Here is a 16,986-nt window from a genome sequence, read left to right on the forward strand (position 1 = left end):
AAATTGAAAAAAGTAAATGACTTAACAGAGACGTATTAGTTAAAAGTTGTTTGAATTAGGTTTGATAGAACGACGTCGTTGAGATGAAAGAGGGACCCACAAAAAAGTGCAGCGCATGCAGAACGAAAGAATGGAATGCGTAACGTGTAATAAAAATCTAAAAAAAGGAAAGAAAAATGGTTGAAATTAGTAAGAAATGTTGGAAAGCTCACTCAATTTCTTTCAATTTTCTTGAAATGAAGAGATTGAATAACCCTAGGATAGTAGCAGTGGAACAACGAAAGAGAAGAGGGGAACCAAAACGACGACGTTGAGGCGGGAGGAGGACGCACCTGGGTTCCGGGCGGAGCCGATGGTGTGGCCGCCGGGGAGGAAGGGCGGAGGAGGCGGGAGGCCGTCGCCGAAGAGGGAGTAGTCGAGGAAGGACTGGACGCCGTGGACGGCAAGGGAGGGGGAGGAGAAGAGGTCGGGGTGGGTGAGGGGGGTGTGGTCGAGGGAGAAGTTGGCGGGGGAGTTGTCGGTGACGGAGATGGTTTTGTCGGCGAGGAGGGTAGGGAGGCGGGCGCGGCGGGGGAGGAGGAGGAGGTCGGAGAAGGGGAGGCGCTGGGGGACAACGTGGTAGGGGAGTAGGAGGGGATCGGGTGGAGGACGGTCGACGGCGGCGTCGCGTGGGACGAAGAGCGTGGCGCTGACCGGAAGGATGGTGGCGTTGGGGGAGGAGAGGATTGAGACCCAGGTGCTGAAGTCGCCGGCGCCTATCAACGCGTCGAGAATGTTGTTGACTTGTTGCCTCGGTGGAGAGGGTGGTGGTGGAACGGGTGTTGAAGTGGTGTGGTTCACCATTATGAGGATAAAGATGAAGAAGATGAGGTTTTGCATCATTGTGAGCAAGAGGAAGAGGAAGTGGAAGAGTGTGTTTCTTGGAAAGAAGAAAGAAGAAAGAATAAGAGTTCTCTCTTTTCCTTAGCAAAAATGGAGCACTCAAATTCTAGTTCTATATGCTTCTTCAATAACCCAGTTGCTGATTCAATTTTTCCCAACAACTGCTTAATACTTTTAGCAACACTTAAATGCAATTTGTTAGATAGTTTTTATTTATTTGTATCAATCTTACTAATTTTGTGTTAAAATCAAATTTAAGTTAAGGAAGTGAAGTTATGATTCTTATTGAAAAATACTAATAAATATTTAAGAAACTTTATCTACAAATTTTTTTCTATGTTTTTATAACTTTTATAATTATTTCAATGATCATATTGAAGTTTCTTTTTATCCTTTATTTTCAAAGGGATTGCTTAAGTTAAATTTGGTATTAGCTTAATTATTTAGTTTTTTTTAACTATTTTCCCATATTTATACCATTAATATTTGGTAACTACTTTTAGTGTCATCGAAGAATTTCACTCTTTAATAAATAAAAAATAATTTTATTTAATAAATAAGTAATTGAATAACCTTCATTTCAAAATAACTAAATGATTTTTCTTTTCAAAAATAATAACTATATATTTTTTAATACTGCTTACAAAATTATATAATATATATATATATATATATTAAATTGTATTATTTTTCTTTTCTTAATTAATTATTCATAAAAGTAATAAAATTATATATATTTTTAATATAATAAAAATATAAATAAAAGTACATGTGTTTTCGTTAATATATAACTATAAATAGAAAATAAATAGCAAAGTACTATTTTATTAGACAACATATTTACAATGACAGTACCCATGATTGAATTTAAAATTAGCTTAATTAAACTGTCTTTTTAACTATCAAATTTTAGGTTTAGGGTTTCAACTGAATCAAAATTAGATTCTCACGGATAAAAATATGAGATTTTAAGTTTCAATTGCATAAATTCATCTTAGTAATAAAAGTGACATTTGAGTCATGAGATGTCTAATTTGAAGGATTAACATTACACGCATAAATAAAAATACGCTTACGAAAAAAAGAAGCTCTCCTCTTATTACCTGCACTGCATTACACGCAAGAAAACAAAATATTTTATACAAAAACCAATATATACTGATCAATTCAATTTACTCATAAAATTGAAATGGGTTCATCAACACTCCTATAAATGGACACATATAAGAACACAATCAGAGTTTAAGTCAGGTCGTCTTCATCAAGTGGGTCATCATCTTCTTCAGCAGCATTGTTGGCCTTGAATGCACTCACATCACCTGTTGGAAGTTTCCTCGCAAGCTTAATGATCTGCAGACAATGCACTCCAAAGTGTCATGAAAAGTTGAGTCCACATATATAAACCCCATCAATAAAAGTAATAGAATCAGTAGCTACTGGTTGAAGATTGCGTATGTCGCATAAAATTTGCAAGCAGTTGACAATGGCAAAATAGGATGTCAAATAAGAGGCAGGTTAAAACAAGAGGACTGGTGAAAGCACAGAAAGAAATAACAAGAGCTGAAACCATGAGAAGCTTCTTGAAAAGTAAGGTTTTCTTGTTATGAAAAAGTCCTAGGAGAACTGACAGATTGTGTAAACAGTAAGAGAATCAATGTTGAGCTGAGTCATCGTCAAAGTAGTTTACAGATGCATTGTGCTCCATGGGTTATAGGAGGATACAGATAGAGTTAAGAAAGAAACAATGATTAGGAGGTTTAATAAATAAACTGAGGAGACTGAAGTTGTATGTCAAGAACCGAGGCAGCTTGCAACATAGCAGGACGGCCGTATTCCTCAGAATTGCTAGAGTTTACAAAAAGAAAAAGATCTGAAGCCATGCCAGGAATTCTCAGAACAGACAACAGGTATCAGATCTTTCCCCCTTACATTTACTTTAGATCTGATAATCTGGTTATGCTATAAAACAAGTCTAACGACATATTGTTACCACGAATTATACATTTTAGGGTTAAGAGATTTTAAGCAAAGTAATGTGCAGGGCAACAAGATCATCGAGTCACTATAGCAGGTAACCCTTGAAACCAACTGGAAAATAAAAAATTGGATTGGATCTGGGATCTATTTAATTTATGGATTCAATCAGAGGAAAACCTAACATCATGACAACAACCCTCAAGTTTCTACAGCTAGATTGTATTCATTATGTTTTACTTTCACTTAACTCTGGTTCCATAAGAACTTATGTACTAAATCACTTACCACATGGTCAAGATGTGAAATACCACTCGACTGAGCAATACGTTTGATTTCTTCAATATCTCCATCTGTGTAGGCAGCAAGTAGCTTGCTAGCACAACGATTCTGGTCACTTTTGAGAAAAGCATCAACCCTAGAGTACCAAAAACATTTATGCCCATTTATTCATCGATTTAATCAAATTCAATATAGCTGAGGATAAAACAAAAAAGTCTCCATTTTTTAAAAGCAGAAACTTTACCATGCAATTTATGCTAGGAACAAGAGAAAATTAGAGTTAGAAATCAAAAGAAGAAAAGCCAATAACAGGTACACCAACAAAAACAATGATGACAAATTCAATGCAACAATGATCCATATCACACACACACACTGTTCGAGTTTGCAGCTACTTAGCAGAATTACAAGGAGTCAGAAACTTACTGAGAACAGTCGTTATAGCACTTCTCAGCTTGCTTAAAGTCATGAGCATAAAGGTAGATAACAATTGCACTGAGATATGCCTGCATTATGACAAGGTATATGAGAAAGTTTATCACAAATTAATATATGAGAAATTGTGCCTTCTACTGTCCGACACAACTCTCTTATTTCTAGCCTTGGACCTGGCCATGTAAACATGTGGAACAAAACCAAGCACAACACGAAGAGTTTCAAGGAAATAATTTTTAGTCAACAATATTCGAACAAAGGATGCTTATCCATTGCCTTCAACTTGCATCCAAGTTTCCAAGTGCTAATTTATATGTTCTTAATACAATCAACAATGATGAATAACAGTGCCGGCTGCTCTAATTCTAGATATTTGAAATTCATCATGCAATGAGTTCTGGAGAACCTAAAAGATTACAACAATGCTAAGCACATTTCATGGTAGAGTATGACTGTTGCCCAGACTTTGCAACATAAAATTTAGCCTCAGATTTTATTAGTGAAGGATTAAACTTGGAGAGATGAAGCCAAAAAGAAACACAATGCATGCAATCTAAAGCTTCTGACAGACAGCTAATGGTCCAAAACCAATTTGGAGTTAAAAGTTTAAAATATTAGTTTACTTGAGCTTTTTTTCAGCCTTTTTTTATTTCATTTTAAGGTTCATTTCACCCAATTTTTTTACTTAAAATCTACTTTTAAGTTCTCTAAAAATTGTTTGTTAATTTCTCTTTTAATTTAAAAGTTTCTTTTATGTTAAAAGCTATTTGGTAAAAGAATATAAAAATGTAGTTTTGTTCTAAAACCAATTATCTCATAAGTAAAAAAAGTATATTTATAAAATAAAAAATGTGTAAAATTAGTATAATTTACATAGTTTGATTTAAAGATAATAAAAATATCAATATACAAATGTTTAAAACTTATAATTTTTAAAAATGGAAAAATCTATACGCATGACGGAATAACAATATGAACGTAGGAAGGCACTTGGATAACTAATTAAACAATATATGCATGACCAGATTGGAAGTAGGTCATCAGGAAAAATTCTGTGTAAGTTAAAAAAGGCGACCAGGGTCACCTTTATAAAAGCTCCTTTATTTTCCATGTTTCTTCTAAAAAAATAGGCAGTTTATATTTTTAAGTACTTTTATGAAAAGAGTGTGTGGCTGCCTAACTTCTTTTAAGGAGGAAAAATGCCGGGCCAAACACCCCCTTAAACTTTATTTTGTTGTCATCTTTTTCTCTCGATGATTTCTTTCGTCTTTAGCTATATCTTTCTCTTCTTTCTTTATAAATTCTGTTTATTTAAAGAAATAAAATAAAAAATTATTTTACTTGAGCTTGGTAATGATTTCTTTAACTCACTGCACAAGTGCGCCACCAGTAAGGTTCTTTGAGGATCAAATTTCTTGAAAATAACTAGAATTTTAGGGACAGAGAAATGAGAAAACAGAGATGTGACAGAAAGGAAACACATTTAAATCATTACTCACTATGGTTTAGTAAATAAGTTGACCCTGTAGCTCTACTTAATAAAATGTCGACATAAAGACACAAATGCAGTTTATCTTGGGTACATACAGAAAACTAAGGAGATATGACAGAGAACATATTTAATAATAATACTATATGAAACCATAAAGGAGAATACAGTTTATCCTGGGTGCATCAAAGTAAACTAAGTACTTAAACACTCAACAGTGTCCTAATTACTTAATAGTTAATACTATATATATATTTCATTATAGGAACACATATAATCAGAAAGGATGACATATCCTCTCAAGAAAGGAAAAAAAATACACTGAAAGAAAGAAAAAAGAACCCCCTACCCCCCAAGCATAATAGATTCCTCAGTAATACCAAACTATCACATTAAGCTACCTCCATACATTTTTTGAAATACTGCTCTGTAAAACCAGTTTAGAGGATTATTAATTCTTTTGGTAGCAAATGCATTGCTTCAAACCTCCAACTCCAACTCCAACATTGACCAAAATTAATATCAAATTAAAGCTTAAAAGTTACCATCCCAGTGCTCCACTTTTTCTATAGATTCAAGTTCCAAATGCCACAGGCATAATTAATGCCACTATGAACAGATATTATTAATATAGTCTTCCAAATAAATAAAACACAATAAAGCAGACACTCTTACTTAAAACACCAAAACTGCCACATCATAGTCTTCAGTACTTTTTGTCATACTTACAAAGTTCCAGCATATCTGTTCAGAAGGCCTACCTATTACCAATTATTTTCTTTTTCAAGTCTCTGATTATAAGATATGACTTATGATACAGAAAACAAAATAAAAAACATTCCAAACCTTGCTCTGGCTATTGGTAGCATTACACTTGTCAGCTGCCAAGCCCAATCTCAACAAGAAAGATGCTGCATCTGTATATCTGTGTATTAAGAAAGCAAACCCGATGAAATATGCAAGTCAACATACAAGAATTGAAATGTTCAGAATTTGCACTTGTGAAAATAATCGGTGTATTAACATTCTGCAAAAAACATCAATTTAGCTTCCAAAACTAGTGGTTCTTGCCTAACTGGTTGCCATATTTCTTTTTATACAAAAAGAAAAGAGAAAAGATTTCTATAAGAATCCCTCCTGGGAGGAAAAAAGGGGAAAATCAACAAATAGAGTTTCCCAGTCCCTATCTGTAAGGAAAGCCCCTCTTAGAAGATTACAAGCCTTACATCAAGTAGAAACCAAATGACTAATCTTCTCCTAGAGAAATTACTCATTCAAAGAAATCTCCATAAAAGATGCGCGCACACATAGCCAAATGCCCCAAGCATTAGCATACATTTCATATTTCCCTAAAAAAACTGTTTATTTACTTCTACCAAAGCTAGAAAAGGTAATCAACAAGAGCTGGTCCAAGAATCTAGAACTCACCCAAAACTCCAGAAAATTCAAAGTACCAAACTAAGTGTTGAACAAAGACACAATTATAGAAAAGAGAAAAAGCAAGATGCAAGTGGGTAAAGAAAATAATAAGCTTAAGGTAGGAAGAAAAGTATTATGACCTCATTTTAATGCAAGATAACCATTCAACTCTTTGATAAACTATTTTTACATCCCAGTAGTATGTTGTTGGTGTCAGATGTGCTTGGTGTGGTTAAATAAACTTCTAGTCTTCTTGATTTTTTGTTTTTCATGTTATTTTAGCAAATTTCTTAGATTAGATATTGATTAGTTGTTTCAGTTGGGTGTGAATTCAAAAAATAGTGGTGGCCCTCAGTTTAGTTGAAACCAGAGTCTATACTGTGAAAAATCTTCATGTGTAATGAGTTTTATTTTTCCTCTGATAAATGTCTTCATTCTTGACTGGTTTAGAATTCAGGCAAAATAAGTCTTCTTTCAACCAGTGATTGTTTGAATGAAGAGTTTGAGAAGCTAAACATTGCTATTCACAGCACCCAAACTGCCAAATTGTCACTTTATCATCACATCATTGCTAGAAAGTGACTGAAAGCCTTACATACTTTGAAACTCCAATTCATCTGATTCCCAGACCCCAACTTTTGGGCCTTAAATTATTTAATTAATTTACCGTTCTATTTCAATTTCATTAAAACAGCTCAATAACATGTATAGTACATCACATGCAACAAGTTGAACATTAATAGGGATGAAATTAACAGAATGAAAATATAGACATTTCTGCAGGATATTGACATATATGTACATGATAGGAAAAAATCGATGCACAGGGCCTTGTACTTATGGATCTTTCTAGAGTAGAGCTCCTCATTAAATGCAATACCAAACTCCATCCATGTTACATTGTGTTTTTAAGAGTCAACTATAGTATCCAACTTATGCCGTGTCAGCAATGCCAATATACAAAAGTAAAACAAATTTATGGAAAAACAGTGGAAGATAAGTTTACTTCATCATATTCTAAGTACCATCAAAATGTAATGCCTCAACTTTTAAGTTCTAATTAAAAACTTACTTTTCAAGTTTTACATAAACATTAGTCGCAGCACGATATAGGTCAAAGGCCATTTGTTCTCTTCCATCATCCTCAAGAATTGTACAAGCATCTGTATATAGCTGAATAGCTTCTTCAGGCATGCTATCTTCCAAAGCACTACAGAGGGGGGGAAGGTATTATGAAACTTATTGATTGTGGTGAAATAATATATATAGACATCATACTCATACAGTATTGTAAATATAGATGTAATATATACACTAATTATGTTTTTTACGTACAGCATCTGCATTCTGCTGAACTGCAGTACATAATGAGATAAATATGATATGAGAGCCATCATGATGTGTTGAATTTAACAGACTTGTTTGCATGACTTCTAATAATTTCTATTGACTAAAATAAATGTTTTGTTGTAATAGCCATCAACTGAAAAAAAAAAAGTTTGATGCCAACTCTTCCTTAGTAGAAAGGAATTTTATTAAAGAGAAAAAGGGAGGGAACACAGCTGTGATTTAAGACTAAAGGAAACAAGTTGAGAGGTTGAAAAGATCATGAAAGCAGGAATGCTTCCCAATCCTTTTCGTATCTGAAATGAAAGCCCTTCAGAAACAGCTACGGCATAAAAATTCATCCCAAAGCAATCCAAATGCGATAGAAGCAAATTTTCGAAAGTGACTAAGGCTTTATAAATTAAACATATTTTAGCCTTCATATATAAACTACAAAAAATATTTACCAAAGGACTCTGTAAAATACCCACTATCTTAGGAAGTAAACTTTAAGTATAATTCGACATCACAAAACCAGTTTGCGAGACAAGGTTTGTTTTTATATAATATAATTTGCCCATATTTCTAGTGGATATGGGACCTCAACACATCCCACACAAAGAACTAAACTCTCCTGCATAGAACTATATACTAGTCAGTAGTTTAATAGCAAGTGACACAATAGGTCAAATCTTACTAGAAAAGGCTCTAATTTCGTCTTTAAATTAGACTTTATGTTTAACTCAGTCTCATAAAATCAACTTGAAAAGTGAGTTTTGTTCTTACTTGTATAACTATAACTATGTAAGAAAATAAAGAATTATTTTATTGATAACAACCATGCCGATTACACTTCCATCTCCTCTACTTATAACAATCAAACACTTTAAAATAAAGAAATAAAAATATGTTGAAACAAATAGAAAGATTCTAAAGATATTTTCTCTTAATCACTGTGGAGATTTTTATCTTAATAATCCGATATTTACAACATACTACAACAAGGTTTTAGCATCCTATATGTTCCCAAGGGATAGATGCAAGTTACCGTTAGGGCTTTCACATTATGAATTTCTTAAGAAGTTGGTGGCGAGTTGGTTGATAATAATAACAACTACAATGAAACATAGAATTTTGTTGCAAAACACGAGGGTAAAGGAAACAATCTGTTTACCGGGCTCCCTTTGCAAGGGCATCTGAAGCAGGTTGTGGTCTCCCACACTCCATGTACAATTCAGATGCCCTTCGATAGAAGTCCCCAACTTCCTGCCAGTTACTTAGATCCTTTGCCAAAGCAGCGGCAGATTCCATGTGCTTAGCTGCATCCCAAGGTCTGGTTTACTTGTCAAGGAAAGACATATAGACAGATTAACAGAGTGAATCTAATAATACTATACAGTAAAGTAATATTGTTTTTCTCCTTAATGGAACAAATCGAAGAACGAAACCATAAATCATATGATATAAGGATACGATGAAAGCATCTCTTGTCCTTTTGAAGCTTTCTCATATGATATTTTGGCTTTCTCATAGTTCCTGCCAACTCGAAACCCATTAGCTGAAACAGAAAAAGAGTTTATCAGATTACCCCTAACCAATCTTCTCCCCAAATTTCCTTTATCACAAATAATCAAATATTAAGGAAGCTTGAATACTTTACCTGCTTGCTCATAAAGAGCAGTAGCACTTTTCCAATCCGCACTCCACCTCGTGAGACTGAGTGTTGTTCTGCATTGAAAAAGAAAGGTAACAACATGGATAAAAAAAAAACATAACTACAATGTCCTAGAATCAACGGGCTTAACCACAGTTAAATCATATTGAGAATAAGAAGTAAGTACAATGGTGAGAGCTGATTAACTCAAATAACTTAAAAACAGAATCAAATTAATGAAATCCTCAAGAACAAAGACTTGATCAATAGCAATTTCATCATCACTATGATTTCAACATCATTAGGACAAATCATCCTAAGAAACAAAATTGTGTACTGCTGCTGCATCAATTTATATCATCGAAGTGAAAAAAACACAGATTATATAAGATTGCTGCAGCGAAAACCCAGACGATTTAAAAATTAAACCTAGCTGCAGCGAAATCGACAGTGGCATTTGAAAATGAAATTGCGAAATTGATTTGAACAGAAAACAAGGAAAAGGCAATGGAAAGAGAAGATGAACAGACAGTTTATCAGCTTTGGTGAGCAACTTGTTGGGATCAGAAGCCGCCATGGTTGGTCGATTGAGAGCTTGCGTGCGTCTTCTTCAGTCCCTCCGATTCAAGTGTGCGAGCCAACTCACCCAGCGAACACGCTTCTTTGGGTCCACACACATCCTACCACGTGGCACACTTTATTAAATAAATTACGTACTTCGGTCCTATAACAAATTAACAAATTTTATGCAGAAAAAAAAGTTTAATAAATTTGAACCAATTAAAATATTTAATTATTAATAATTTATTCTTCAATTTTGTAAAATTCATGAGAATATAGCAAACAAAGAAAATAACATGATTCAATTATTGTTGTGCAAAAAGAATAATTGATTTCTAAACTTTGAAATTAATCGTCAAATCCATCATACTAAAATATAAATTAGTGTCAAATTAGATGTTAAACATTACAATTTAATATGATTTCACAGAATTTAACAATGGGATACACTTTTTAGGACTAAATCAAATTTATTGATTTTTTAAAGACTAAAGTTTATTAATTATTATACCACTAGTTTATTATACACTAGTTTATTATACGCTTAAGTACACGGAATTTAAATACCACTAGTTTATTATACACAGAATTTAAATACCACTAGTTTATTATACACTAATTCTTCTTTAATTTCTTACATCATTATTTAATTATTAAGTAGGTAAATGATCTTTCATTGTAAATAGGTGCGAATTTAATCATTAAATGAACAAAAGTTAATGTTATAGTTATTTAAAAATTATAAATGATTTGAGTAATATAATTATAAAGGACAGAAATAGTATTTTATAATAATTATAAAGGTTAAATAAAATTGTATTTTATCATATTTTTTATTTGAAATCCATTTATTTTCTACACGCATTCTACAATTTTTTTTTTTTATATGTTACTTGACATCTAAGCTATACACCTCAAGTAACAACAATCACTTGCCATCATATGAAAAAAATATTATTAAAAAAAATAAAATAAAGAAAATACAAAAATATGGGGGACTAGACCAAAGATATATAGATAGACTATACCTATTAATAAAAAAATTTAAGAACAGACTAGATGCAAGCTTATTATACCACCGTACAATTCACAAAACTATTATTTTAATAATTTTTATATCACTTTAATTTTAAATTTACTCTTTATTATATTTTTTTATTAATTGTATTTTTTATTATTAACATTTTTCATATAAGTAAACATAAAATCTATTAACCACTACACTTTGTGTTCGACCATATCATATCCTATTATATATTTTTATTATTATTACTCAAATTTAATTTAGCAAAAACACATGTAGTTTGTAGGTGCTATCACCATTAATCAATCCTATAAAGTAACTACTTTGATGTATGAAGTGAAACTCACACCTAGCACAATCTTAAAATTAGGTGCTAAGTAGAAATACCATGAAAGATGAATCTCAAGTGGAAAAACCCAATGTACCCTCAACATTTCTCTATGGAGAAAAAAAATATATCTTCATGTATTACTCTTCATCTGCTATAAATCTCAGTTTCATTGGCACTAATATATCAAACATCACATGATGGCTTTCAATTTCACCAAGCTTCAACTAATCACATTTGTTCTTATGTTTCTCTACACCAACAACATTCAGATTTCATCTGCAAGTCGTTTGTTACTGCATAAAAACAAGCCTCCAACACAGCCTTTGGTAGCAAATTCACCTTCATCTGCACCACTGTTCTCAAAGCCTAAAAGTAAAAATGTTCTCAACCCTTTGTCATTCCAACAAACACTTGGTGGGTCTCTCAACCCTTCAGCATTTTCACTTCCAATGTTGCCACCTCTCCCCAAATTACCTCCTCTGCCCCCTCTTCCGCTTCTGCCTATGCCTTGCTTTCCTTCTTCACCATCAAGACCTTCTTCTTCAGCCCTGCTTCATCCAATTCCACATGAACAAAATATTGCAGAGCCATGAAGTCCATATTCAATTGTTCAAACTCATTGTGTAGGTCTCCATTTTCCCACTATCAATAATTTGTATCATTACCATTATCAAGATTAAAGAAACTACTACTACACTGTAATGGTTGCAAAAGGGTTCTTATAATTACTTCACCATTACTTTTTTTTTATGTTGTTATTCTCTTGTCAAATATGTCATCCTTATCTATTATCTTTTAAGTAGTAGTAGTATTGTTGATGTTCATAGTTTGTTAAACTTATCTTAATAACAACATAACATTTCCATTATTGTTGTCAAGCTCGAATGATTGAAACTGCAATGATCAAAATGGCATTCGTAAGTTGACTAGGAGTTGAGAAGAAACATAGTCTCAGTTTCGAACTATGGAAATGTAGAGACTGAAATGTTGTCTAAAGTTTGATCGATCAAAGGCTTAGATGATAAAAAGAGTGTTATCAACCATAATCATCTTTGCAAACACCAATAATTTTTTTTTTCATAAAATGTACATGCTTAATTAAAAAAATGGTCAACTTTTTGTTAGGTAGACACGATAGAAATTAAAGGTGCTTGAGAAATGAACTTTTTTTTATGGTCATAAAGGTTTTGATCTTTTCGAATGTTCTTATTGGGGTTGTACAACTCTTGGTAATTGGTCTCGGGTGAGACGGTGTATCTGAAAAAGTATTTAATGTCTAAATTAGTATTTAAAATATAGTGATCGGAGATAATAAGTAATGTTCAAAAACATATTTTTATATTGAATGATGTGCGTATTTATAGAATGTAGTAAACTTTCTATGTTAGAATTAGATCGATGTTAGCATGAATTATTATGCTAATATCAATATTGGGACAGCATTTAATATAATAATTAAATTAACTATGTTTTATTAAGTGATGTAACTCATTTCTCAATGATTGAGTTTGTTCATGTATGAAAGGGTATGGATTTAGTAGTGACGGAAAAAAAGATAGACATAGATAATTATAAACATATAAAAAAAAGGTATTATTATTGATCATATTCTTTGGGATATTGCCAAAGGAATGTAGTCATAAACATGTTAGGTTGATATTTAACAATTTTAAAATTTCAAGAAAAAGGAGAAAAGAATGTAGTGAAAATAGGTAGTCATTGGAAACAATAATTTTCATTTACATGCAAATATCATATACCCCACCCTCTTCTCCTTTCAATAATCATGGAGATGTATGAAGAAACTATGGAGTTGAAGAAAGAAATTGACTCTAGTTTTCTCCTTTTTAATATTTTTTTTTTTGTCATTCTACTTTTTCATTGCTTTTTGTGCTTCATTCTTTTTTTTTTCTTTTTATCTTTTTTGGGAGTTTTTGTGGTTACCAAATTGGGATCCAGGATTATAGTACGGATTGATCAATCTGAAAGTGAAAATGGAATTTCCAGATTTGTCGTTCTGTAAGTAAATCATTTTGTTTTTCGGATAAGGAGTGTTCTGGAAGCAAATTTGTAATAAATTATTGACTTATGGATTTCTGAGTCTAGAAGCCAAATTTATGTTAAGGATTAATGGATTTGGAAGTTATTTTGACTTATGAATTTATGAATCCATAATGCATGTTTTGAATTTCGAATTGGTGGATCCATCAATCTAACAATAGTATCTATAGATATCCTACAGATAAGAGAAGTGACTTTTTAAGTGAAAACATGACTTTTTAAGTGAAAACATGAACACTTAAGAATGCTGAATTTTCTCTATTTTTTTATACATAGATCATACATGTCAAGTTGTTCTCATCCCATTGATTCATAATTATTCTTCAAGAGAGTCAGGTTCTGCATTTGGATGAAGTATATGTCTCTGCATCTCAAAAATAAAAGGACGGTCCAATGTACAATGCTCCTGCTTGGTGGGATTGAGATGGGTAGATGTCATATCCTTAACCCCACAAGTAGAGAAACTGTTTCCTAGATTTGAAACCTGATCTAACCCGACCTCTAGACCAAGGACAACTACGAATCCTTCAATCTGGAAACTTACCGACTCTTTAATCTGGAAGATTTACAGATGTCTCAATTCAGGATTTATGTGTAAGTTTAAAACATGAATAAACGTAAATTGAACACATACAATTATGTTCACAAATAGATCTTATCATATCATGATTCTCACTTAATCATACAATCAAGAAGGAATAGGCATTTTACCTTTATCCATGAGTGATCCTAATTGAGCAGTTACTTTATCTCCTTTGTCCCAATCTATCTCTTAGCAATTCCGTATTTGTCACACACTTTCGTGATGGTTAACAATGAGACAACTATTATTTGCAGAGACAGAACCCTATAGCCTTTAGTTCCCAATCTCCATCAGATGTAGGTTTTCCATTAGGTATATCATCAGATATATATTTCTCACATTAACCAATGGACCTTTAATTCTATTATTATTATTAAATCATATTTGGGCCCAAAGCCCAAACTCTAAGTCATGTGAGTCACTTTATAAAAATTAATTTACATAATGCAGATTCAGTATTTTAGAATGCTAAAAATAAAGTGTGGATTATCTGTTTTGTAAACCTAGCGGACTGCATTGTTTGAAACTATAACATATGAATTGCGAAAACAAAAAATTCGCCAAAAAAATGGAACTACAAATTTGAAAACGAAAAAAAATTTACTTACCTTCTTCTCCGAGGAGAGAACCGCCAAGTAGTACTTACCACCGAACCACCACCAAGTCGTGCTGACACAACCAACCACCAACAACAGAAACGCCTTCATGTGCTAAGAGATAGAGAAGCACCGTCGTTTAGAGATAATGGAGTTTGTTTGTGTGCAAAGGAAGAAGAAAGAGTATAGTATGGGTGTTATGTGCATTTTGAGGTTTTCATAAAATATTAGGGAAAAATTTGTCTTTGCATAACATTATTGGGTGTAGGAAGAAAAATTTGGGGTGCAGGAAGAAACTGCCATCTTTTTTTTACGGTAAAATCTTAATGGGCTGGGCCTGAATTTTTGTTTTTTTATTTTTCTAAAAAACGAGAATTAAAAAATAAATGATAGAGAAAAACCCAAAATGTATATTTTTAAACATTTGATTTCTTTATAAAAAGAATAACATTTTTATTTTACTAGTTTTTTATTATAAAAATACTTATATTTATCTTTTTGGATAATTCATGGATATCACTTCTCTTATTTACATGAGTGAATAATATAAGCTTTTATTATGTAGTTTTGTTGTGTAAAACAACTTAATGAAGGTGATATGATAAATAAAATTCTCCTAAGCTAATTCAATCCACGTATTAAATGTCTATGATATAATGTTACTAAAAGATGACATAAATTATGTGAATTATATTATATATATATATATATATATATATATATATATATACGTGGGGTTTTAAAATACCAATTCTACGTCTTATATTTTTAAATTATTACAATGATTAAGGGGTTATAAGAGAACAAATGATATTTCATAAAGAAAATCTCAATAAGGACAAGTAAAGGAGAGTAAAAAAAAATTAAGGAGAAAATATTATTTTATGAAGTGTAATATGAATATTAGATATATGTTTATTTATCTTGTGATAATTAGTAGTAATGTAAATGTTATAGGGATGTTATTTTTTTAGAGAAACAAAATTAAAGCATCTAAACAACGTTGTAGTTTCTTTTTCTCTTCGTAGATAGAAGTACTTCAAATGTTATTGAATTCTCATTGAATCTCCTAGAATTTTAATTGTTTGTATAATTTACCATATTTTCACATTACAATAACAACAGTGTTTATTATATTTGTGTCTAAAAGAATAAACTATACATTTAAAAAATATTATAATTGTTGTCTAAAGTACAAAGACAAATTTAAAGGAATAAGCCACATATCAATGAACATTGAATACAAAAGTAAAAAAAAAAAAATAGATTAATTGTTTTACCAAAATATCTTTTCACATCTTTTCTTAGTTAATATTTAAAAATTAATACATTCAATAAATAAATAAAAATAGTAAAAAGTAAAAATGATTGCATGTTCCATGGAAGCAGGGTTTGGTACGTACGTGCCTTACATGCATGGCTTTACAATCGGTGATTTAATCATTTCTGTCAAATGCTACGGATCATCATCTTTTCTTATGCTCTTTATTTAATGTTTATTTAATGCTCATTTAATGCTATTAATTAACTCTCCTAAGTACTACTATTTGGTTTAGGATCTTGTACCTCTCAAGTATTAAGGTTAATTATATTTAAAACATTATCTATTTCCAATTTTGCTGATTTTTATGAGATTATTTATTTGGATACCGAAACAAGTGTTTTATAAGATTTATTAAATAATTAGTTAAAAGTAAAAAAAAAAAATCTTAAAATTGTGGTTAGAGAAGCATTAATTTTGTTAATGAATGAGATTATGGTGAGTGAATTTATGTCGAAACGGTGGCACTGTTCTGAAGCATCTAGGTTCTTCAGCAACCTTCACAGAATAGTGTTATCGTGTCAATTGGATACTCTATTTCCATTTACTGCTTATTAAATGTATATGGATAACATTGAACATGTTATATCAGTTTCTGCAGCCACAGACAATTATTTCTTTAAGGAAAACTATTATATGTTTTTATTAATAAATAATGAAAATAAAAATCTTATACAAGTATATAAAAGGATAAATTTAATCATTTAGTAACATTATTTTAAAAGCTAACAATTAAATTAAAATTGATATGTATAATTATGTTTAAAATGTCTCATATTTAAGAATTGGAGAGAGTAAACTGAACCAATTTTATATCACAATTTTTTTATAATTTTTAGTAAATTTTATTTAATAGTTAAATATATTTATTGTCTTATATTATTATGCAAAATTAGTTTTTATCCGCATAATTAAGCTTTAGATTTTATTTATATTTGTAATAAAAAATTATTAAAATATGTCTTTATTGATATTTTTTAGGTATAAGAAACAAACCGTGAATTATAATATTATACCATTAAATTAATATGAAATATTTTAATATCCT

General features: G+C 31.4%; 2 protein-coding genes across 2 annotated transcripts; both read right to left on the minus strand.

The window, feature by feature from the left end:
• Positions 1–207: 207 nt before the first annotated feature.
• LOC137822478 (FAS1 domain-containing protein SELMODRAFT_448915) lies at positions 208–892 on the minus strand. Its single transcript, XM_068627368.2, has one exon. The coding sequence runs from the start codon at positions 880–882 to the stop codon at positions 256–258; it is 627 nt and encodes a 208-aa protein (XP_068483469.1). The 5' UTR covers positions 883–892; the 3' UTR covers positions 208–255.
• A 1,062-nt stretch (positions 893–1,954) lies between these two features.
• On the minus strand, positions 1,955–10,178 carry GSNAP (gamma-soluble NSF attachment protein). Its single transcript, XM_068624634.2, has 9 exons — positions 9,992–10,178; positions 9,468–9,535; positions 9,281–9,365; positions 8,982–9,140; positions 7,554–7,691; positions 5,909–5,987; positions 3,565–3,644; positions 3,145–3,274; positions 1,955–2,232 (listed from the first exon to the last, which is right to left on the minus strand). The coding sequence occupies exons 1-9, from the start codon at positions 10,036–10,038 to the stop codon at positions 2,125–2,127; spliced, it is 894 nt and encodes a 297-aa protein (XP_068480735.1). The 5' UTR covers positions 10,039–10,178; the 3' UTR covers positions 1,955–2,124.
• Between the last annotated feature and the right edge of the window lie 6,808 nt (positions 10,179–16,986).

Source organism: Phaseolus vulgaris, chromosome 9, assembly GCF_051622355.1.
Source record: "Phaseolus vulgaris cultivar YP4 chromosome 9, ASM5162235v1, whole genome shotgun sequence".
NCBI lineage: Eukaryota > Viridiplantae > Streptophyta > Magnoliopsida > Fabales > Fabaceae > Phaseolus > Phaseolus vulgaris.